Source organism: Aquila chrysaetos, chromosome 24 (genome assembly GCF_900496995.4).
Source record: "Aquila chrysaetos chrysaetos chromosome 24, bAquChr1.4, whole genome shotgun sequence".
NCBI lineage: Eukaryota > Metazoa > Chordata > Aves > Accipitriformes > Accipitridae > Aquila > Aquila chrysaetos.
This window is the reverse complement of record NC_044027.1, coordinates 1,241,985-1,265,738: the sequence shown is the minus strand read 5'-3', so window position 1 is coordinate 1,265,738 and position 23,754 is coordinate 1,241,985. Positions and strand designations below refer to the sequence as shown.

Genomic DNA, 23,754 nt, shown 5'->3' with positions numbered 1-23,754 from the left:
ATGGTTCGTTTCTGAGGTCTGTTCTCTTTTCTTCTTTGAAACAGGGCCACTAGCTATCTAAATAATTAAGGCCCATAGCTTTTGTAGTTTAGAACAGACGTTGTTATTTTAATAAATGTCAGTGGGGCAGGACAGAAGTTAATCCTATTCTCCTTACACAAAAGATTGTCTAGGATAGTCACATTGCCTAACTCTGTGCCCCCATCATGATTAAATTTAGTAGATATCTTGATTAACTCAGCTAGAGAAGTTAATTAAAATAGGTAACTAAAATTGGTTTGGCCCTCCAGACAGTTTCCCACACTGGACTAGAAACAACTCTAAAACCATAGTTCATGTTTTTATGTGAAAGTCTGTGGGTAAATGTGCATTATTTGGAAAGCATATCTATCAGGTGACACAAGCTTTACATGATATTTAGGTACATGTCTTATGTTTACACGGGATGCAGTAGTTTGATCATGCCTGACAGTAACAAAAAGTTTAAGTGCAGCAAAGCACTCCCACCTGACATCTGCAGCAGAGGTTCAACACTGGTTTATATGACTGAGCAAAGTGGATTGAGGACATGAAGGGCACCTGGCAGCAGTGTAAGACTCGGGTTACAGTGTGGAAGCAGGTAAAAGCTGGCCATTTTCAAAGGAGTTTTGTGTTACCTGTTGGAATGCGTCAGTCTGGACTTGGCTGGCTGGCAGAGATGCCTTGGCAGATCAGGTGTGGACTAAATTACAGAGGCAAAAGCCTTGAACTTAGGGCATGCCACACAATCTTTGAAGCAGCAGTATTTTGCAGGAAACTGTACTACGTACTGTCATGTCTTTTGCTGTCAGAAACCTAGAGAATTAGGCTGATGGGGTCTTCCAAACTCTGCCAGTTTTTAACATGCATGGGTATGCTTTTGTCATCCCTGTCCTTCAGAGCTCAGAACTTCTGGTCTGCAGGACAGAAGACAGACAAGTGGAGGACCATGTTTTTCTGGCCATCTGCTGCAAATGTCTTGTGGGAAGGGTGGGGGGATAGGTGTCTTCTGCATCTTATCCCACAAATGTGACAGACTAAAGGTCATTAGGGCCAGGCCTGAGATCACTGTTACTGAATATAACCCCTGCACAGAGAATCTAAAAAAGGAAAAGAAAACGGCACACTGTGTCTGCATGTAGAGTGGTAAGAGGAGTTGCTAGGAAACCACAGGATCTCAAAATGCATATGACCTAATCTGGAAGATAATTTATATGATGAAAATAATAATACTAATGACAGCCACTTACAGGTTAGAATGATTAATTTGGTTATCTTGGAGCCCACGTGTTTCTGAGAGCAGGATGGAAGGCAGGTCTCAATAACTTCTGGCTCCTTACTGCTTTTTAAGAAACTGGAGACTCAGAATAAGCAGGAAGGGCAGTGAAGCCCAGTACACGTGGAGTGCTGAAGTACAGTGGGGAGGATGATGTAAGTGGCTGTCAGCATCCTGGGTATCTACATTTCCCAAAGGGACTGACAAAGGAGAAAGAATAGCCTGTCTTCATCTTTTAGCTGCTTTAGAGAAGTACAAGGAGCAGGAGTTGCTGGCTAGGAAAAATGCTTACCAGATGGCAGGCCCAGGAAACAGCTAATTATTATTTATTAATGATTTTCATCTAGTTCTTATGGAGATAATGTTCACTCTTGATTTATGTAGTATAATAAACTATTAAGTTACAACCTATGACATAATTTCATATTTGCCAGATGTCTTCAGCTTTCCAGATCTTCTGTACTTGAGCAAGGAGATGACTGGAGTACATGTATGTCGGGTACTACGTGTATGGGTCCTATGTCCACTCCTGCTCCCTCTTTGGACTGGAGCTGTTATTAGCATTATCCTTCACAGAATGGTTGAGGTTGGAAGGGATCTCTGGAGGTCATCTGGTAGGTCATCTTGTCCCACCCCGCTGCTCAAGCAGGTCCACCTACACCCAGTTGCCCAGGACTGTGTCCAGGTGGCTTTTGATTATCTCCAAGGATGAAAACTCCACAACTTCCCTGGGCAACCTGTGCCAGAGCTGGGTCACCCTCACACTGAAAAAGTGTTTCCTGATGTTCAGACGGAGCCTCCTGTGTTTCAGTTTGTGCCCATCACCTCTGGTCCTGTCACTGACCACCACTCAAAAGAGCCTGGCTCTGTCCTCTTTGCACCCTCCCTTCAGCTATTTACACATGTTAATAAGATCCCTCTGAGCTTTCTCTTCTTGAGGCTAAACAGTCCCAGCTCTCTCAGCCTTTCCTCATATGAGAGATGGCTCCAGTTCATATCCTATTTAACTTTATCTGCTAAAACCACACTAAGAGCATTCCTGGCAGAAAATGCAGCTACACTAGATAATTAACAGTGCTTCACATTGTAATTCCTAAATAATTAGTAGTTTGAATACGAGTAGACCTATTGGTGACAGCTGCAGTATGTCCAGTGGTGCAGTAATTGTACAGCATTGGTCTTTTAAGGCTAAAATGAAGCTCTTCTCAAAAGTAGTCAACAGAATACTTTTGATCTGATTTTTATTTCCAAGGTGAAATACGACAGCCATTCAGTAAGTGCTTGATTTTCTTGCATTTGTCTGCATCTGTTGCTAGTTTGGGTCTGGACTTAAATTCTGGATGAAAAGAACATGGTTGATTTTAGGACATGGAAAAGCAGATTGTACAGTGAAACTGGAGTTTCTGCAGACTTAACAACAAGGCTTAGAGTATGGAATGACAAAAAAGTATTTTCTTGTAGTTATGTTCTCACCTTCCTAAAATGATCTCATCTGTGGTACCTTTGACTAATTTTAGCATAAAATTCAGAAAGGAATTCATCAAAGACTTCAATTTGTACTTCTGAGTGGGAATTCAGTGCACATATGTAACTTGGAAAGGGAATGGATGAAACCTTCATCTGGTGGAAACTAGCTTAGCTCCCTGGCCTATTGTGGTAGTTTTTCCTTGCCAAGCAGAAAATGGAAAATTCTTCATTTTAAAAAAAGCATTAAAAAATAATAGAGTGGACAAGATATTAAATGAATCTACTGTCTGTGGTGTGCTTTCCTCAATATAATCAGGCAACACTGATCATCTGTCCTACTTATGGCTCTGGGAAGCTGATATGCCATCTTTAACAAAGCCTGGAAACAGGCTGGACTGCCAAATTAGGACTCAGGGTTATTACATGTGTTTGAACGCTGAGTGAAATAATGGCTGTTTAAAAAGCAAATGGCCCATATAATAAGTACTAGTTGTTATTCTGCTAGCCATGGTTCCATCTGGCTATTGTAATAGGCAGGCAGTGGAGTTACAGCAGTGTTAGAAAAGTTAGTTCTCTGTAGATCATCTTTCTGTCATTTTAACCTTTTTTTTTCCCTAAGAAACCGAGTATGCACATCTGGACTTTCCTTCCTCTCAACTCTTTGCATTAAACAGCTTTTGAGCCAACTTTAAATATTCTGTCATTTTTGCTTTGGGGGAGATGTTGTAGAGCTGCATATGGAAATTAGATAGTGTAGAACTTGTTATATTCCTATATAATTTAATAGAACCACTTACAGTTAGACCCTGATCTTATTTTGGGCCTCTTCATTACTTTCCAGAGATGAAAGATTCCCGTCCCCTCCTCTGTGGCTCTCCTTTTAATCCTACCTTACACTTGGCACCATTAAAGCAACAGAACATCATTTCAAATGCACTATATCATTTAATCTTTCCCAACCCTGAAGAACATGATGTTCAATCTATTTATAGAACAATGCACAGAATATGGAGTTTAATGGATCTCGGCTTCTCTACTAGTCATAGATATCCTGGCTGATTAAACACAGAACTTTGAAAAAAGTGTCGTAATACACAAAACTTGCAGAGAGGAACGCAGGATGGTCAGGAAGCCCCTGGAGCACTGAGACTCATCCCCTCCTGTTGGAAACTTCCTTTTGTACATTTTCACCTTGAACTTAGCAAGCTCTGGCTTAAACTTAGGGAAGCTCTTACTCCTACTGGGCATTTATTTTAGAACATCATTCTTCTATTTAGAAAATGTCTTCTGTTTTCCAGCCTGCGTGTATTTGTTGCCAATTTTACTCAGTTGTTATTGTATTGACGTTTTCTTTTTACATAGACCATTCCCTTTCTGGTGTTCACTGCATTCTACAGGAAAGAATAGAGTAAACTTCACTTTTTGTAGAGTTTGACAATTCTCACTTCATTCCTTTGCTTGACATTTAAGTAGTAAGCTTTTCTGGAGGCCTTTTCATGCTTTTATCCTCTGTAGATGCCCTGCTTATTTCTAATACCTTTTTTTAGTTATCCATCTATGCATCCACCCAGTAAGGGTTACAGTCAGACCTTGATCTCTATAAGAACTGACCTTATGGACAGTTTTTCCTTGATTGAAATGTTATACACGGTTAATGTATCTTGGCTGAAATTCAAAGCTTCCTCTATGCTGAAGTTCCCACGCTACTAGTCCAGCTGACTGACAGAGCTAGCTCTCTTCACTTCTTAAGTTTGCCTCTTGAAATACAATGAAAGAAATCCTACATATGCTTTTTTGTATTGATAATGCTGTAACAGATTTTGGAGCTTGGGTCAAAATCGTTCCAGGAATGCATGGTCAAGGAGGTGCCATACCAATTGTAGTGGGAATCTGGTATAGTTTGTTAGAATTAGAAGTGAAGTATTACGGGGTGTAAATTAGGGTGTCAGAATTTGTCTGGAAATGTCTTGCTTAATAAACATCTCAAGAGCAGAGCCTCATGTTTTTCTGCATCATTAATAGAGAGGTTGCTGTTCCCCATTATTCTAAAATAAGGTTCTGTGTTTCAGTGAAAGCAAAGTATGATGAGCATCTGTCTGCCTGTGATTTATCTGTCTGTCTGTTTCCAGATCTCACTTTTATAACATCTTTCACACAGCTCACACCCCTAATTAATAGGTATAAAGTATTCAGGGGATGGAGAAATTAACAGAATTTGATCTAGTGTCACATGCCAATTTACTAGACCAGATATGTGGACACTAATTAATGGTGTGGAGGCCTGTGGTTAGCTACAGAAAATGAAGGTAATTGCTTCACATAGTGCTGCTCGCACCTTCCCCAGGAAGGTGGTGAAAACATGGAGGGGGGGAATGGGGATGATGACCACAAAACCTCTGTATGATACTCAAGGAAAAATAAGCAAATTTGTAAAACTCCCACCCTTTGTTCTCCTCTGTGGAATGAAGCCCAAGGGGAAGAGATGATGGTGGGGCTGTTTTCCTGCTCATTGCCTGCCCACTGGCAGCTGGAGTAGGTGCTGTCTCCGACAGGCAGGTGCCCACCAGCAGCAAAGGGGAGTGAATGGGGTGAAGCGTGAGTGTGGGCAACACTTGTTCCAGGTGGGGTACAGCCAGGAGCTGTGTTCCATCCCACTTCTCTGTGCTGCAAGCTTTCAGCGTTAATTGAGAGAAGCATTGCTTGCTGGCAAACGAAAATTGCTCAGGAGTCATCAGATGACAATGAAGTTGCTGTGCGGTGCAATTAGCTTTCTTATTGAAGCTGCCTCTAGTTGTTCCTCTTGCTCCTGGGGTCTCTGGGGACAAATCTCTAGCACTAGGCTTCTGGGGGAAAAAAAATCCTTCACAAACCCATCCCATGGCCTTATTTGATAAGACTCTCAGAAGAATGTGTGTGTCAGCTCACGTCCTTACGCTGACAGCCACAACACGTTGGCTGCGTGCCTTGATTTGGCAGATGCGGAGGGAGAAGCCTGCCTGGCCTGCTGTCCTGGGCACTGGAGCGCTCCCGGTTTGTCAGCAGAAAGCTGTGGAGTCGTCATGGCTACGCGCTGCTCTGGCCCCTGTTTGTGCATTCCAGCATCATTGCACGTTCCTACTAGAATGGCTCCTAATTATCCTGACTCAATCGCTAACGAAGCTGATGCTTCATATGTGGATAGAAATGCACTGGTGCCTGGATACCGGAGCTTGTGGACAATGTGTAGAATTGCTCTGTATTATTGTATTTGTTCGGAGTTAATGCTGAGTTCGGTCTAAATGGCTGCACTTACATGGAGAACAGGTGGCTGGAATTACCGTCAGGCAGTGGTCTGCATAGTAAACAGAAGAGTTCTGCTGTACTGTGACAAAGAGGAGAAATGAGGAACTATTTCCTATGGAGCAATTTGTCTGGTGGATTGAACTGTTTTCTTCCTGCTCAGTACTCGCAGGCAGACTGATTTCTCCATATAGATTTTTTTTTTTTTTAAATGATCTGTAAGTTTTATGCATGCTCTTGATTCCCTTGCCTGCTTTTGAACCATTCTGCGCCAGCATTTACTGTTGCTCTGCTTGCTACCCATGACTGGTCAGGAAAGCACATGCTGTCATTTCTGCTGCCTTGTTTGGTGAGTCAGCAAGAATTGCTAGTGCAAAAGCTCGGAGAGATAAATTTGAAATCCTGGGTATGAATAGTATTACTATAAGATGGTTTCACTCTCTGACCTTGTACATGTACATGAACTAACTCTGCAAGAATCCACCGAGCCAGGAAAAGAAGTGGATTTATCCCAGTTTTATGTGTGAAAAAACCTGAGTCACAGAGAGGGAAGTATGGAAGGGTAATGCTGCTGCAGCATCAGAGTTTGTCAAAACAGTGAGACTGGCTGTAGTGGGGAGACAAAAGAGGATGGCAGGCTCCTGCTCTTGCCCAGAGAGGGCCTGCCTTGTGCTGGTTTAGAGCCTAATGCGATGCTGAAGTTACCAGCAGTTACTGTTTGATGGGATTTTCATGACCTTCAAACAATAAAGGCTTGTTCTGAGTCAGATTTTGCAGACCACTGCTGCTGGGTGGAGTGGGAGGAATGGAGTAATGAGATTCTAGGACTTCTCAAGCTGGGGTGTTTAAGACATCTGGTAGTGTGTAAGCAGGGAAATTCTGCAGTGGCCCTTGAGAGATGTGCTGGTAGACTGCAGACTGTTCCCATCTATCTGACATAGGCGGTTAGAGGGACTGAGAGACCTGTATTGCCATCCCAGCACCACATGTGTCAGCAACAAATGATGTTCTTCATCTGCTTATCACTGTCATGGTACAAATTAGTAACCACAATAAGCTTCACTACCATTTACACCCACTTTTAGGTATGTATTTTCCTGACCCAGTGGATATATCCATATCCATTAATCTAGACATAACCATACATTGCGGTTGGTGCAGGGGTGTTTGAGCTGTATTCATTATATAGCCTGCGAACTGCATGGGAGCTAAATGGCCCAGCCCACTTGATTCTGTATTACTTAGGCAGAGTGGTAAAATAACTAGTTAATAAAGGTAACAGCAAAGAATCTGATCACTAGAACCCAGTTCCAAAGTAGGATCAGGCTTCCCAACATTTTTTGGCTGAATGTTTTGCATGCAGGTCTCCTTGACAAGGAAATTTCAGCTTGCATTTATTTAGACATCTGGGATGAAGTGGGCAACATCAGCCATTACAAATCCTACCAACTGTGCTACATAATGAGCCATCTGGACAGAGGCTGCCACACACAACCCGGACTTCCAACAGGTGGGGAAAGGGGACGCCCTCTTGCTGAGATGACCAAGGAGAGACCCCAAGGATGGATTAGTCAGGTTCTTACGCATTGCAGGCTGTTACCTGGTTATGACTGAGACATGACGTGAAAGGGCCTTATGGCATCAAACAAATGTAGAGTGGCTTCTGGATATGTGTGGAAATTATTTCATCTGGGCATTGGGCCACTATTGACAACAGGCTTAGTATTTATAAGTATGGTCTTGCTTTGGAGGCTGAACCTATAAGCTTTAGCTCACTGATTTCAATCTTTCCTTTCAGAGGAGACATTACTTGTCTTATGCAATTTGGGACCTAGGGAATTTGAACTAGCTGAACTGACAGAAAATGCCATTTTGCTTTCCTGGACAATACAAAAGAAAAGAGGAAGGATTCCTGGTTGGTTTATTTGTTTGGGTTTTTTTCCCCCCTGAACTGTATGAGGGGATGTGACAAACACCAAACACGAAACAGAGGAGGAAGAAAAAGAGGTACCTACCCCAGCAAAAATGAAATATCTTTTTTAAAAAAAAAAAAAAAAAAAAAGCTTTTTTCCCCCTGTCATAAACTGTTAAATATCAACAAAAACATATTCCACACAGATTCATTGTGGTTGAAAAAAACATGTTTTTTAAATGTCAGCCAGCTCCAGTTTTAACCTTATTGTTTCTCTCTCCTTAAGTTCCCAACCCCATCCCCTGCTGGGAACTGAGTCATGTTCTGTCGCTGAGCTCTCCTTAGACAACTCACAGCTTTGCTCGAGTCTATTTTTCTGGCCGTTCTGTTCCATGCTCTAAAGTTCACTAACCCACCTCCAAAATTTAGGGTGTCAGCTGAAAAACAGAACATTTCAAAGCTGACTCCCCTGCTCTGTAGCAAATCAATTATTATAATGGATTCATTATTGACAGGTGTGTGGGCTGTCTTTCTCATGGGTATGATGATGACATAAATCTAGTATTAACCATTCTCTTCATCACCATCTTCCCTCTTCATCCGCTCTGCTGACTGCAGTCCTGTTTTCCATGCCTCTGAGAGTGATGGCTGGGTCTGGAACAGGCTGTTTCTAACATGCCTCTTATGGAACAATCAGAAAAACGTTTGTGTCCTTACTCTTCCTTCCTTTTGGCTTAAGCCCCTTTTAAGCATCTCCATAGTTACCTCTTCATCAGTCTGCAGAGTCATAGCTGCCTGTGTGCAACCATCTCATGAGTAGCTCTCACTGTCAGGAATAACCTTCCTCCATCTACTGCCTTTCATAGACTTCCATTTGAAAAGATACGGCTTCTTCCTTGCCCCTTCATTCCTTTCTTCTGCTGATATTGGCTTTGTGATTGAATGCTTTAATTCATCCACCACGCAATGTGTCCACTTCCCTGCTTCACCTAATTTATATCATCTACTCTTTGATAGCCTGCTTTACAGTTTTCAGTTCTATATTACAGTTTTATGTGAGAGTGGCTCTGCAAAATGATTTTGTCCTGGGTAGTCCATTCGTTGCCTAAATCTGGGTGTTTGGTTCTTTCCTGGAAACTTATAGCCTAGAAGATGAAATGAGAAGTCTGTTTCAAGGATGTTGCAGTACATTGCTTGTTCTCATAGAGTCAAAGGCCACCAGATAATAAATGATATGAATTGAACAGACTAAGAAGCTGCAGTCCTCAAAAGCATGTTTACTGCAGACCTGAAACCAAGTACTGTGATTACTGAAGCTTTATATTCATAGGTGACAGTTTCAGTTTAGCCCCTGTGAAATGCACCACTAAAACCATGCTAATCCCTCTGAGATTATCAGCCATTTCAGTATCTTGGCTCATTTAGCAAATCTAACCATTAAATGATAAATGCACATTAAACAAGTTGGTTTTTTTTTTTTTTGAGCATTTACATTTCTCCCTCCTCTATTGTGCAAATGTGAGGAGGCATACTTCACTGTGTAAGAGGCCACTTTCTGAACGCTTGTTTTTCCCCCAAACTGAGAAGATCTAGAACAACTCAGTTTTCTAAATTTTAGCCCTAAGGGGGCTGCTCTAGAGACCAGTTGGCTTTAGGCTGTTGTTGCTCTTTCGAAACATTTCAGCTGCCACTCCACTTCCATGTGCCTTCTGAGGCTGTTCAAAACTGCTTTAAATATGCTTTTGAGGACTTGGCGTCTTCATCTGCATGTATGTTCACGTGTGCAGGGAGTTGGGGCTAACAACCGCATAGGCTTAACCTGTAATGCTCTATTGCCCTTGTTACAGTAATTTTTTTTCTGTCTTACCATTTTTTCTTACTGAAAAGCTGCTAGTGCACATTGGTATTTGTCAGTCACTGGCCCACCTAATAAAACTCACATTTCTGAGAGCTCCTGTGCAGTTTATTGCCAGCTCCTGTTTCCCAAGGGAAGGGGATATAGGAGCTGATGGTGTTGTATTGCTGTGATTAGTTGGACTGTATTGGAGCAGTTTGGGGAGATATCGAAGGGATCTCTAGATGTCTTTTCTGAAGCCTCATTCCAGGAACAAAAAAACCCTAACAGAACAAGCTAACTTTGCTGTACTTGGCACAATCTTTCCAGCTGAGTGACCCGAGTTGGTTATTTTAAACCTAAACAAAGACAAAAGTCATTGGACCTGGGACATTAAGGACCAACAAAGGCTCCCATAACGCTTTGAAAAACACCTTTCTAAAAGTATTTTCACTAAGAGGTCTAGTGTTTTCTTCTCCTTCTTTCTTCCTTTTTTTTGTTAATCTTTGTGCAAAGACAGGGCCTTTGATTTTAGTATTGGTTCTCCTCTTAAAGACATGGGATTAGATTTGTCTGTCAGCATCTAGAGTTTACTCTAGAAGGATCATTCTTGCAGGATTTTTGACCAGTCTCACAGTCCAGAGGTCTACAACATTCCTGTAAACCTTGGGAGAGCAATCTGCACTTCTGGGATCTATGCTGCACTAAGCTCAAAGGCTGCATCTACTCTTTTCACCACCGTATTATCTGGCAATCTTTCAGCTGTGCATTTCTCTACTGCCCTGCTCTGGTGGGAGTAACGTTGAGGCTTGGGGCTGTATTCACTCAGTCTCTAACTTCTAAACAATGAACTGTTTTACTTTTTCTACTGCTGCTAAAGGAGCAGCATTTCAGTAGCTGTTGGTAGCTGCCTCTGCTTTCCCTTTCTAGGGTTGAAAAGTGGGAGGTGTAGTCCTCAAACCAGCACCAGATACTTGTCTCCTTCACATTGCATCCATGCTGCAAACTGAACACAGCAAGAGAGAGACTCCAGCATTATCTGAATTACAAAGTCGTTCTATTGTCAAGCCTTTTAAGTGTCAAATTCTCTTTTAAAACCAAAGGCTGTGACATTCACTAAAGAACAGTATCGTTTCAAAGTCAGGAAGGTCTATTCTTAGCACATCAGTCAAAAAGGAAAAAAAAAAGTCTTTGGGGGGAAAAAAAAAAAAACAAACAATTTTACCAAAATGAACCTTGTCAGAAATGATCAATTCATCTTCCATTCAGATTGACCTGGTCCTTGCTGCATGCCAGAGGACAAAATTTGATGACACAGCACAATAAATTAAGATTGCCAGATCTCCTTGTAATTAATTCTCTTGCAGTGCAGGTTTGGCAAAGAATAATTTACCTTCAAGGTGATTAAATCACTGGTAGTTTGGTTTTGGTTTTTTTTTTCCTTTTTTAAGGAACATTTCTCCTCAGTTAGTTGAAGAATAGATGCTGATGAGTAACAGCCACTTCCCGGTATTTTATTCATGCTATTTAAATACCTCTTCCTGCTAGACCAGTGCCTCCTCAACAGTTAAGAGGCAAAGTTAAGACTGAACACATCATATCCCAGAGGGGCATGAGGGCTCTATTGTGTTTTCCTGTTTTCTGGAGTGCAGCCCCTCAGAAACCCCCACTGCACTGGAGAGCCCAGGTTTACTCACACCCCAGCATTCAAATCTGTGAATGTCACATCCAGCCAATTTGACTTTTGCCTTTATTATTACTCATTAGAAAACTTCAGTCTGAGTTCATAAAAAATAAATAAATATGGTTTATAGCCTAATCTTGAAACCTACTTGTGCATTATAATAGTTATGATTCTTGAACTAAACAGAACTTCTGAAGTATTTATACTAATACATACCCTACAAATTATTTAGTCTTCAATTAAAAGAGAAAAATAATTTATTTAGCACACTAGAAACTTAGATAAGATGTCTATGTTATTTCTTCAAGGCTGTATCCTCTAAACTCTGCTTATAAGGAGCTGCTATGGGTAGGCTCTTCATATTCAAGGACTGAGAGAGTGCAAAGAGCTTTTTCCAACCTTCTTGAAAAAGCCATGCAAGTGTCTTTGTATCTTTAATTAGATGGGGACAGTGTTAGCTATCACTAAAACTTCCCTATTCCTGAAGAAGGGATTCAGTTCACTGGAGGATGATGCTGGAACAAGTATGCTATCAAAGCAGATTCTTAACGTCCCTGTATACGTCCCGACCATCTCCAGCGAGACTGTCATTAGTGTGCTTCTGTCTCTTTCGTTCTCTTTAGTATTCATGCAGTGATGATCATGTGAAAATTACTCACACTTCTGACTTGAGAAAACTTTCTTAGCCCAGAAATTCATCCAATATCAAGGGAATTAGAAATTCAAATGGGGGCAAATTATACACTGTGTATGTCAATACAGCAAACCTTATAAAAGCTGCAATCAATCATATCAGCATCAAAGGTGGCGGTACATCTCCTTGTCACCAAGTGGATCACAGTCCAACAAACAAAGGAAAAGGTGAATCAGAACAAGAAACTTCACTATGCTGCTTGGAGAGGACAACCTCATCTGAAAGCACAGACCTGGAGTCAGTTCTGGAGCTTCTTTGTATTGTGGTCTGTGGTTATGCACAAATCTTTTTTGTTTATTTGTCTTGCCTATTTATTTGCTGCCTAAGCTATACTGTAATGCAGGTTCTGTCTCTCACTGTGTTTATGTGCCATTTCAGTAGAACAAGTGCTTTCCCAAAGTCTTTGATTATTTAAATGAACTATTGCACACGATCCCCTTCACAAACCTCTACGTGAGTACTCCAGTCCTTCCGGTGCATTGATACCTAGCACGTTCCTGTTGCAAGTTAAATCCAAATACCTTATGCCTGGGTGCAACCTCACATTAGGCAGCCCACTCTGCAAATCATTTAAATTCATTAAATGAATGTAATGATCCATACTGGTTTCCCACTGTCCAGCTGCTGACTGAACAGTGTGTGGTACAGAGTGGACTTCCATTATGATTCTCTTTAGATTTTTTTAAATCTATATTATGTTGTATGACTAATCATGTAAACAACTCTCCCTCAAAAACACCTCCCAAAATTATTGCATGTTGATGCATGTATTGATGTTTCACATGTACAATGCCAAACCTAATGCAGGTATGTGTAAAACCCAGCAGTGACTTATGGAGACTGCAGCTCATTCCTGCATGATTCTCTCTCTTTGCTACTCTCCTTATGTGTTTTGACTGCCAGATTTTGTGGTTTTGTAGGTCTTGTATCTCAGCTCTCTGCTGTCAGCTCCCTGAGATGCAAGAAGTAGGCATGGCCCAGATGCTTGCCTGAAGCAGAAATAGCACATCCTTCTACTACTATTCTCCATCAGGTCCCCTGAGTCTTGAATTTCTGGCAGACAGTATTCCATGGGGAGAAAAAAACCCCAGACCTTTAGTTTGCAGTTGTTGTAAAAACCTGATTCTGGTTTGGTGTAATTTAGCAGACTGAAATAGAGATATAATAAATCTGTTATACTGTCTTAGTGAATCAGTAAGCTTATACTGGTAAAAACTGTTCAGATTCTGGAATATTCAGTAATACTCCTGCATTTCCAGGGGCTTTTGTGTATTCCCAGTGTTTTGTCTATGTTACAGTCTGCAGCTTTGAGGGGGTATGTGTACTGATAAGTATATGTTTCTGGATGGGTGTTTTCAAAACTCCAGAGAGACAACAGGAACCAAGCAGGCAGATAAACAGCTCCTGTTAATGATTTAAGGGTTTATGAGTATATGTATATATTTGTTTCAGACTGGTATGTAGCAAAGGTGAACAATAAAAGCCCTATTACTTCTGATCGTTTAAGATATGCTAGCATACAGTGTGTGCAATGAACTAGCTTGTGTCCCTGTGGGTATAGGTAGTTATAACTGTGTGTGAAGGTAAGCCTACACAAGTATAGGTAGATGGATAGGTGCATGCAGGCTGTCCTTTGCAATGCTCAGAATTGTCACTGGTGTCTCGCAAGCCCCGTGGTGACAAGCAGGGGCTGAGATTTCCTGGCAGCTGCTGAGCTTTCAGAGGAGGTGGCCACGCGGGATGGCTTACCTTCTGTGCTCTCCGCTTGTCGGCTCTCTGGTTCTGGTGGTAAATTCGGCTGAAGTTGGAAACAATGACTGGAACCGGCAGAGCAATGACCAGCACCCCACTCAGGGAGCAAATGGAGCCAAATATCTTCCCAGCAATTGTCTTGGGCACCATGTCACCATAACTAGAGGGGGGAAAAAAAAAAAGGGGGAAACCCCTCCTTCAGACAAGTGCAATGGCACCACAAGCCTTTTCAGGTTTCCTGAATGCACAGCAATGTGAGTGTCCAGGTTAGACGCTAAAGCTTAGAAATCCACCATGCAAGCAGCAATTCATGTGGTGCTGTCATCCTGGAGATGACAATTTACACTACGCTTTGGCAATGAATTATGCTAAACCAAAGAAAGGCACTTTTGTTGCAGAATAGATATGCCAGTTCAGGCAGCTGCTGAGTATGTTAAATTCACATCCTCGCTCATTTAGTACCTACCTCTCCATGTAGCTGAGCTCTAACAAACTTAAAACTGTACGTCTGCTTGTGAGCAGGTTCATATATTTTCATTTCCTTGTATCCAGGTGCAAATGAGGACTGATTTACACTTCCATTTCAAAACCCAGCAGTTTCCTTGCCATCTGTACAGTCAGAAATTTGGGGGTCGTTCAAAGTCTGGATTCAATAAAGGGTGAATTCTCAGGAATATGAGACCAGCTGAAAAATATTCAGACAAACCTCTGCGCTGGGTTTGAGCCAGCAATCTTCATTAACAATTAAAATTTGTATGTTAAATAATACCAGCAGAATCCGAGATGGAATAATCTATTTTGCACAGATGGAAGATGGTGCTGGTTTAGGTTCTGTGGATTCCACACGACAGAAATCACTACTCTCTTGAAGGCTTACTTGCTGTTTGTGTTTTTACTTTTTATATTGCAAAAGCTTTCTGCAGTAGTTTTATACTTAAGCTTTAATACCGTCCGTCTGTAAAGAAAACCAATGTGCTTTGCCTTATGGCTACTCACCAGTGCCATAAGAAGAAGCATGCCCTCATGGAACATACAGTACTGACACTGCTCTGGGACTTGGATACCTGATTGACTGCGCTGGCTCACTGAATGCTGCATTATAGCAAAGGCAATGGGGATTTTGAATTCTGATTTACAGTTTGGCCTGACAAAATCCCCATGTTGCATCCCCCCAGGTGATTGGGCCTCTTAATTCTAACCGACGGCGCTATTGCTCACGATTCCCCCACCTCACAGCACAACTTCTGATATCCAGTGGGCACCAGATGTTGGCAATGCAAATGTTGTGCCTGCGTTCAGCAGATGCAGGGTGGTAACCTACACAGGAGGCTCTTCCTCCCCTGCAGTTTGCCCTCTAGAAGTGACTTCAATGCTTTTTTCTGCAAACGGTTGACAGGCAAATAAAAACCCATCCAGAAAGCTGGATGTGGATTTCAGTGTGTTCTGATCACATACAAAAAGCTTACTTGTAGCTAGTGCCCCTAGAGTATGATAGGAACGTGATTAGCACAGCCACTTACTGAATTTACAGGCCTTGTTTTAGTGAGCCATTTATTACGTGCTTGCATGCAAATGTATATTAATATCAACATTCATTGAAGTAATTTTCATCTGGAGGACAGGGAAAAGCAAGCAGCCAAATAACAACAGATTTTTTAAAAAATCTCTAGTACTGAAATGACTGTGCAGAAACCACTAGCATACAGGAATTCCCAAAGTACCTCTGTGACTCAGGAGAACACATTGTACTCTGAAATCCCACTACAAGCACGTTTATGTGACCTGGCTACATACACCGTGGAGTAGAAGAGACGTCCCAGGCACTGCAACCTGCTGAAGTTTTGCAGTAGACAGGGAAAGGATGCTAAAATTAAAATTGGGCCTAAGGAAGACATCCCTTGTTTCAGGGTCCTTGAAATCTGGAGAGGTCCCTAGTTGCTATCAGATGGTGTTTGGGATTTCTGTTCTCTTCTTTGGGATGTTCTGGTGTTTGATACAGCAAATACTGAAAAGCAAAATGATTTACAGTTGAGGCTTTATTTTTACCTTGGATGTCTGCATATGACCAACAAAGAGCTTTTATGGGAATAGAGTTGTGCTAAGAATAATTTATGTCCAAGGGGAAAACCAAATATTTCAAAATACCCTTTTTATCAGCTAAACTTCTTTCTCCCATCCAAAACCTCATTGGTATGAGGGTCTCTGAATAAAAGCAGAACTCATTACACGTTAACTGCTTGCTCCTGGGAGTCTCTCATGTCTCTCCTTCTAGGCTTGGTGACTAGACAGTGTGGCCAAGCAGCTGGATAAAAGATTATCATTGCTGGGCTATCACACTCACTTGTGTCCAAGGAAAGGCCTAGTTTCACGCTAAGTGACAGCTTTTCTTTGGCATTTTCAGGCTTTGGGGTTGGGGTTTTTTTTCGTGTGTGTGTGTGTAATTGCCTCAGGCTTCACTAGCTAAGGCTTAATTATCCCAAGCAGAATTCTTTTCCTGCCTTGACCTGCAATAAAACCCCTCAGAATACCTCAAAACAATAAAATGCTATTTATGTCTATTAACTTTTTAGCTGCTGCTTTATGCAAAGATAGTTTAAAAGCTCTTGTGAAGTGACGAGGTCTTCAGCCTCATTTAACACTGTTCTAAAAAAAATCTTTCTTACTTTTCTCCTGCCACCCCTTAACACAATAAGGCTGAAAATTAATCATATGCCTCAAACATGATCTCAGTGACCTGAAGCACTGAGAGAAAGCCCTTCTGTGCATTTGTAGAAAGTATAATAATAAGTGTCTGGCTCACAGTCTGTCCTGGAGAGTTTTGTTCTTACATGCAGACTGAGAGTTACCTCATTACTTGGGACTTCAGAGAAGGTGCTTTAAAACATCATCAGGAAAGATCAAACTGTCTTGGAGCACAGAGCATTTTGCTGGGGAGATGTAGAACTTCACTTGCAAAACTGTTATGAGAGATACTGCAATGAGAGATTTTGCACTAGCTGGAGCAGGCTGCATAAGATCAAGACCTAAAACTTGTAACACTGACTTCTGGATCTACCGCAGAGTTATGCGTGGAGAGAACACTGTTGGATTAATCCGTCTGGGTTTGCATAGCATGTTGTGCACTTGTAGCGGTGTTTTCTGGCTTTACTGGGCTGACCTGCAATGTGACTGATACTGATATTTGGAAATGTCCTAGCTTTTTGATCAGAGTACAACCCAGCTGGAGCTTGATCTAGATCTCCTTGCACTTAATGAGAGGTCTCCCTTTGACTTTGACTATGATAGTTTTTGGAGTGAACCTATAAAGTTGCAATTGTTCTACTCCTATATTGACATATGCAGTTACTGCAATATTAATTGTTGGAGTCACTATTTTTGTCCTGATGAGACCATGAGGTACTAATGGCCACATGGCATATTTATAACAGATACAGTGCCAAATAATCTCAAATATTGTATTTCAGTTAGTACTAATTGGGCATTTTAAACCTAAAACTTCTTTTTCCCACACTTTCCCATTAATTTGTTTAGTAAAAGGCAACTTGCCACCTAAAAAATTTCTCCTACGGAAAGTGCGTTTTAAGTAATTCATCAATAATCTCATTAGAGCAGCAAGAAGATAGAAGAGTTAGATAATGATTAACATTCAGAGGGTCTAACAGGATGTTTGAACCCCTAATAAAACAACAGGAGGCTGCAAATTCAGTAGACTTTTAACGTGATCTCTAGTAAATCATTTCAGCTTTCTGTACCTCAGTTCCCCATTTGTGAAATGGCAATTGGTTGCTTCTTTGCCTGCTTGGTTAAGTAGGTGCTAGGTTCTTCAGAGGAGGAGCTGCCCCATGTTCTGAATATACCCAACACCCTAAGTGCTATTGCATTACAAATATTAATAATGCAAGGCAGTTGTACAGAAATCTGGAGTAAACCCAGCCTGTACATGGCTTCAGGCTTGTCCAGAGGTAAATGCTGAGCATTGGCTAGGTTAGATGTGGAACATGCCTAGAGACAAACATCTTTTCTATTTATTTTGCTAGGAACCCAGTTAGATGAGAACAGGTTCAGCCAGTTTTCAGTTGCTGAATTCCTTGCTCTGCTTACTGGCTGCGCGAGGTGAGATACACCTGCTGCCAGGCGAGCGCTGAGGCGGGTGACCTTTGGGAGGAGCTGCCCTTGCTGCCGCAGTCCCTTCAGTGCTCTCTCTGGACACTGATAGTGATCCTGGAGCCTCTATACACGTATCCCATGTTTCCAATGACATAGCTTCGGTTTGTCCCCTTTTCTTTTCCTGGTGTCCCTCCAAAGCCCCGTTTCCTGCCAAGAAAGCACTGTGAACACTGAGACTCTTACTTTCTGTACACATGATGTAAAGTTGAAGTAAAGCCTTAAACAGACAAACCAGGAAAAAAAAAAGGGGAAATTATTTTTAAGTGGTCACTCTTTAGACTGGAAAAGACTGTGAATGCAGAATTTCAATATTTTTTTTATTTGTACTGTGACTTCTGTGTTCTTTGGATATAAAAGGGGTCATATGTCACTCACCCTAATTAGCAGCTATTAGCCTTGACAGCATAATGTGCTGTTGTTTTTCTCTCTGTCAGTACAGAAAATGTTATCAAATAGAGGTCACTGCTTCTGAGTTCTGGTTTTAGCGGTAGAGGTGTCTGGACAGCGCTTAGCTCCCCAGCTGGAGGCAGCAATAAATAAGGTGCTGAACAGCTCATCAAATGACTCACTCTAAAAATAGACTCTCAGCAGCATCTCTGATGATCCTCTCTCTCTGTACAACATTCACAGCCCTAGAAATAGGGAATTGTAGTCAAAAAGCTGGAAGATCCTATGGTATAGGGAGATCGGAAGAGGGACAGAGGACGCTCTTTTCCAGCAGCCTTTTTATGTGCCAACTTTTCAGCTGGTATAAGGCATGCATCTGGGGAGGGTCTTACAGTTCATAAATTACCGTTATTGTATAGCTATTGTCTCCATTGGTTTCTCTAGATGCAGAGGAGATAAGAGTGCAACTGAAAATTGATAAACTGTATCCCAACACCTTCCTTCTTACCAGTAAAAGACCTGTCTTTGGACAGAGCGTCAGGTCCAGCACCCGTCCTCTTCTCCAGAGCTGGCTCAAGGCAGGGCACTCAGGCTCCACAGAGCAGCATGCTCAGGGAGTGCTGGTGTGTGCTCCTGTGCCCCCAGATGATTTGGTTAAGGTCGCAGAGCCAACACAAAAACGTGGGGACAGCTGGCTCGTGGATCAAATGGTCAGAAGAGGACCGGGCTTTTTCTGGTCGTTATGTTTAAGCGGTCAAGGGACATTTCCTGCCTAGTGGTGCAAAACCTTGTGGTTTTTACACACAGCCTGCGAAAGCTGAAATACCTCATGGAGGATGGAAACAGAAACAATGCTGCTTCAAATGATTTAGTATTTCTGCCTCATACTGGCATTAACGGCTCTTTGAGAGCTGCTTTATCTCTCTAACCTTTTGCCCAGCACAGCAGAGTCAAAAGAAGATTTCAGTCCAGCTTGTAAGCTTCCGCTTTTAGGACAATAAGCACAGAATAATAACATTATGTACCATACAATAGCATGTGATTTTGAAAGCTTTTTGCATGAAAGAGATAGAATAAAGCATGGAATTAGCATGTAGCTTTCCAGGTGCAAGAGATCCTTTTCTTATAGTATAAGTAAATTCCTATGCAATGTTTTGATTTGTACAAAGGAGAAGAAAAAGTCTAAAATTCAGCTAGAATGTTTCAGTGGCATTGGAAGACTGCATATGTTGCATTTGACAGCTCAGAGGAGCTCATGTCCCTCCATTTAATAGGTACAAGTCCAATGTAATCATGCTAATGCTGCTTTGAACCTCCAGTGAAATAATGATCATGTCGCTTCCAATGATACAATGAAAACAAAAGCAAATATTACTCATTTCTTTCTTGTTTTTGCACATGACGAACGAAAAGGGAATTGGTACGGGGGCTGGGGATAGTTAGATCTTTTGTTTAGGGTTTAATGCACGGTTCCGCTGCCACATTAGCTGTTTCATCCGCCTTGCTGGAATTACCCCATCAAAAACCACAGCTCTCCAGAGCACAGTGAGCTGCTGCTCATGTGTGCCATTTTCCTGCCTGGTTGGGTTTTATCCTGTCATGTATTCATATCTCCAGGTATGCAAATATGCTGTTGCCTTTTTCAGCAGAGGCATACAAACTTTCACATGTGATGTATTAAATTCCTTTGTACTGGGAAGGTGGGAAGAGGGCTCTGGAGCTACTGAGGTGATGATACTGTCTGATGGATTGAATGCAGACTTGAGATGCAGAACTAGTGATGGAGTGCTCCTGAAGTCTGAAAGCTGACTTTGTCATGGGATTGTTTTACGGCCCCAGGAAAGACAGGTCCACTTTCTATCTGATTTTTTACATGTCCGTAAGGGAGGTCAAGATATTTTCAGAGCTGTCCTGGACAAGTGTTGTGAGGATTAATTAGTTAATGCTGGCATGGTATTTTGAAAATATAGGAGAAGTTTTTTGAAAGTGTTTTGCAGACACAGACTCAGTAATCCATGTCCATGAGGACAGTCTGGTGTGTTAATGTCAGCTTTTTAAATGTACTAATCCTAGAAGGAATGGGATGCACTGATGAATGCCTGAGAAACCTGACACGTGAGGAGGCTTGTGGTGCCTCCTGAAAGAGCGTGCTGTAAACAGAGCCATAATGGCTTTGAAGTGAGAGAATCTATAAACAGGCTGTCAAATGACAGACTTGAACAGCAAATCAGCTGTGTCCGGGGAAGTACAGAGCCTATTTCATGCTAGGATTCTTTTACATTAAATATACTTATTTTCTGCCTTGTTTTGAGCTGGGCAGCTCCCCAGCTGGGTATTCAACTTCTGCAATATCTGGCTTGGTTTTACGCTACTGTTTTCTTTTTCCCTGGCTTATTTTATTTGTTAATGTTTTCATGGATGCTCTCATCCTCCCTAGATATTCTGCTGAAATTACATCCATCATCTGAGCTGTGAGGGATGAGTGCTGTAGATGTGTATCTGTGCTAGCAGCAGAAGCTTATCTTCAGTACTCAGATTCATTTTGATTTTTGTAAAGCTGTGGTCAGCAGTGCTTAGTAGGGATTTTCCAGGTAGCGTTGCCTTTTTGATTTTGTTCTGGTTTATAAATTCAGATTTGATACTGAGTTTCATGTAATAAAAGGACTAAGAGATGTATCTGAAATCCTGAAGAAAGGTCTGATGCTGTTAGGCCGTTTTCTCATACTAACAGAAGTGAATGTGCAATGAAATGGGAAGATAGGACATTTAAAACTGAGAGGGATTTCTGTACAGTGCAAGAAGTTATCTCATTGGAACTCACTGTTTCAAAATACTGTGGGGATTTTGCTAGCGATTCACAAAAGGACTGGTCAGCTGTCTTTTTATTAACACTGAGACCATGTAGTGACGTCACCTGGGATGAAGAAGGATCACTGAGGAGATGCAAGTTCTGTTGCTTCTCTAACAGGGAGAATTAGAAAGAGAGGCAGGTTATTCCCTAATGACTTGCTCAGGGGGGATCTGCACTTCTTCTGGGTAGCCCGTACCAACCCTCACCAAAGCCAGATTAAGGGATTAGATGGACTTGCGGTCAGTTGTAGCCTGCTCATTCCTGTCCTTGTTCAAGAAAGGTGACCTAGCTGAAGGTCTCTGAGAGCAACTGGTAGCATAAACATTCCTTACAGCAACAGCAGGCACTGCCCAAAGAAACACGAATGTTTGTGTAGACTCAGGAATAAACTGAGTAGGTTATTAAATACACTCAGGGTTGACAATACTTAATATATGCACACACTGGTTCCCTTTATTCTTCCTGGCTTGGATCAACTTCTCAGCCTGTAGGCAGTTAGAACAGATGGTCTGAATTTGGGTAACACTCAGACCTTGAGTTGAAGCTAAAAATGGAATTTCATTGGCAAGAAAAGTAGGTCAGAAAGCTAAAGCCCCTAGTCCTAAAATGATGAAAGGCTTCTAATCAAGTGTTCTCTATTACCATTCATTAAAAGGAGCAGGGGAAGAAATATTATTAGAGACCTTTGAAAAAGGGATTACAATGGGAGTGTGAGCACCCTCCTTCCTGCAAGGAGACCTGTGCGTTTGCAAACCTGTTTTGATGTGAGAGATGGAGCGACCAAAAATGTCCTGTGGGCTGAGCTGGAGCCACAGGATGGGAACAGTTTTCTTCATGGGAACATAAGCAACTTTATCTTCTGCTTCAGTCACAGGAGTGCTGACAGGAGAGCCTCTTTGCATATCCTCTATTAATACCTTTCACACTAATAATCCTTTCCACGCTAACGCTGTCATCCACCTGACTCAGGTTCTGTAATTTCATCGCCTCTGCAAATTGTGACTTGCACCATATCTGAGACTTTCAGTCAGTGATTTCTTTGTTCTTCATCGTTTTCAAATGTGTGCCAACTGCTAGAAATCTTTCTTCACTGTAGCCGACAGGAATTCAAAGCAAAAGGGGAACCTGTACCAGTTAACGCAGTGGTCCCAGTTCAGCACATTGTTTGAGCCCTTGCTTAATATTAAGCACATACTTAATTCCTGTTCACTGAAAAGATGATAACATGCTTGTTCAAATATTTTTTTGAAATGGTACTAAGATGAATGTTTGTTCTTTGCATTTGGCAAACCCAAGCTAATACGCTGTCATTACTCTTCTCCCTTTCCCCTCAAACTACTGCTAGAAATCACATTTCTCTGAATGGAGAATTACTTGCATTTCAGCTCTGCCAGCAAATGCATTTTTAGAGATAAGTGTCAGAGACCTCCTGTTTGCTCTCCCTTAATGGTAGATGTGGATTGTCTGCCTTGATCCTTGGCTCTCACTGTCACAGTAGCAGGTAACAAAAGTAGGGACTGAAATCTGGAACATCCTGTTGGTCTATATAACTCAGATATGACATGCAGGGTAATTGTCTACTGCTTAACGGAAATAGCAGTTTACTATGTCATATACATCTCACTAAAGAAAAATAGATGTTTTCTTTTTTTATGATATCTCAGGTTTCTCCATGACTACTTAATAAAGCATTAACTAGTTTTTCACAAATAAAAGGAAAATTTAAACTGTTGATTTAAGTTATTCAGAGAAAAAGAGGAATTTACTTCAATGTTGAATCAATATAAGAAAAGCTGAATTTCACTTTGCAGAAAATACCTCCAGTTTTAACCTCTACACCTTACTGTCTTTTATTCCTAATGTTTATTCATTCAGCTTTTCAAAGGAAGCTCTATTCCTTTTAGTTCCTGCAAAGCTGATATAACCAGCAAAAAGTGATCTCAGTTTTCTTTTGCTCCATGTATCACCAAGCAGCTATGCTGTCACCTAAGTTTTTGATCCTCAAATCTCAGTTTAGGCAGTGATAGATGTAGCAGAAAAAGCTTTCTTAGATTCTTTTTTTTTGTTTTGTTTTGTTTTTTTTTTTTGTTAGCCTACTGAACTTAACAGCATTTTTGGTTAGACAGATCTTTCTCCAATTGACAGAGTTACTTTTGATTTGAAATTTATTGAGAAGACTTAGCAGGCAACACCAGATGTTACCTGGGCTGTTATTTTTCTGAGCGGAAGATGACTGTAAAGAGGAAACTTTTCAATGGACTCCAGGACCAGTGGGTGGTGGTGGTAATTTCATGCCATTCTGAAGTTCTCCGCACTAGAGAATTTCAAGTGAAGAGCAACTGCTACATGTTGATGCACCTCAAACCCTCCCGCAGTTCTGACCACACATTGGAAGTCTGTGTGTGTTGCAGGGCAAGTTGCAGAATAATGAAG

General features: G+C 41.5%; 1 protein-coding gene across 9 annotated transcripts in view; it reads right to left on the bottom strand.

The window, feature by feature from the left end:
* KCND3 (potassium voltage-gated channel subfamily D member 3) overlaps nucleotides 1–23,754 on the bottom strand; it is a 142,688-nt gene that overhangs the window by 21,521 nt on the left and 97,413 nt on the right. For all 9 annotated transcript variants that reach the window (XM_029999618.2, XM_029999620.2, XM_029999624.1 and 6 more), the window contains exon 3: nucleotides 13,914–14,076. In XM_029999618.2, the coding sequence (XP_029855478.1) occupies nucleotides 13,914–14,076 (163 nt within the window). The remainder of the gene's footprint in view (nucleotides 1–13,913; nucleotides 14,077–23,754) is intronic.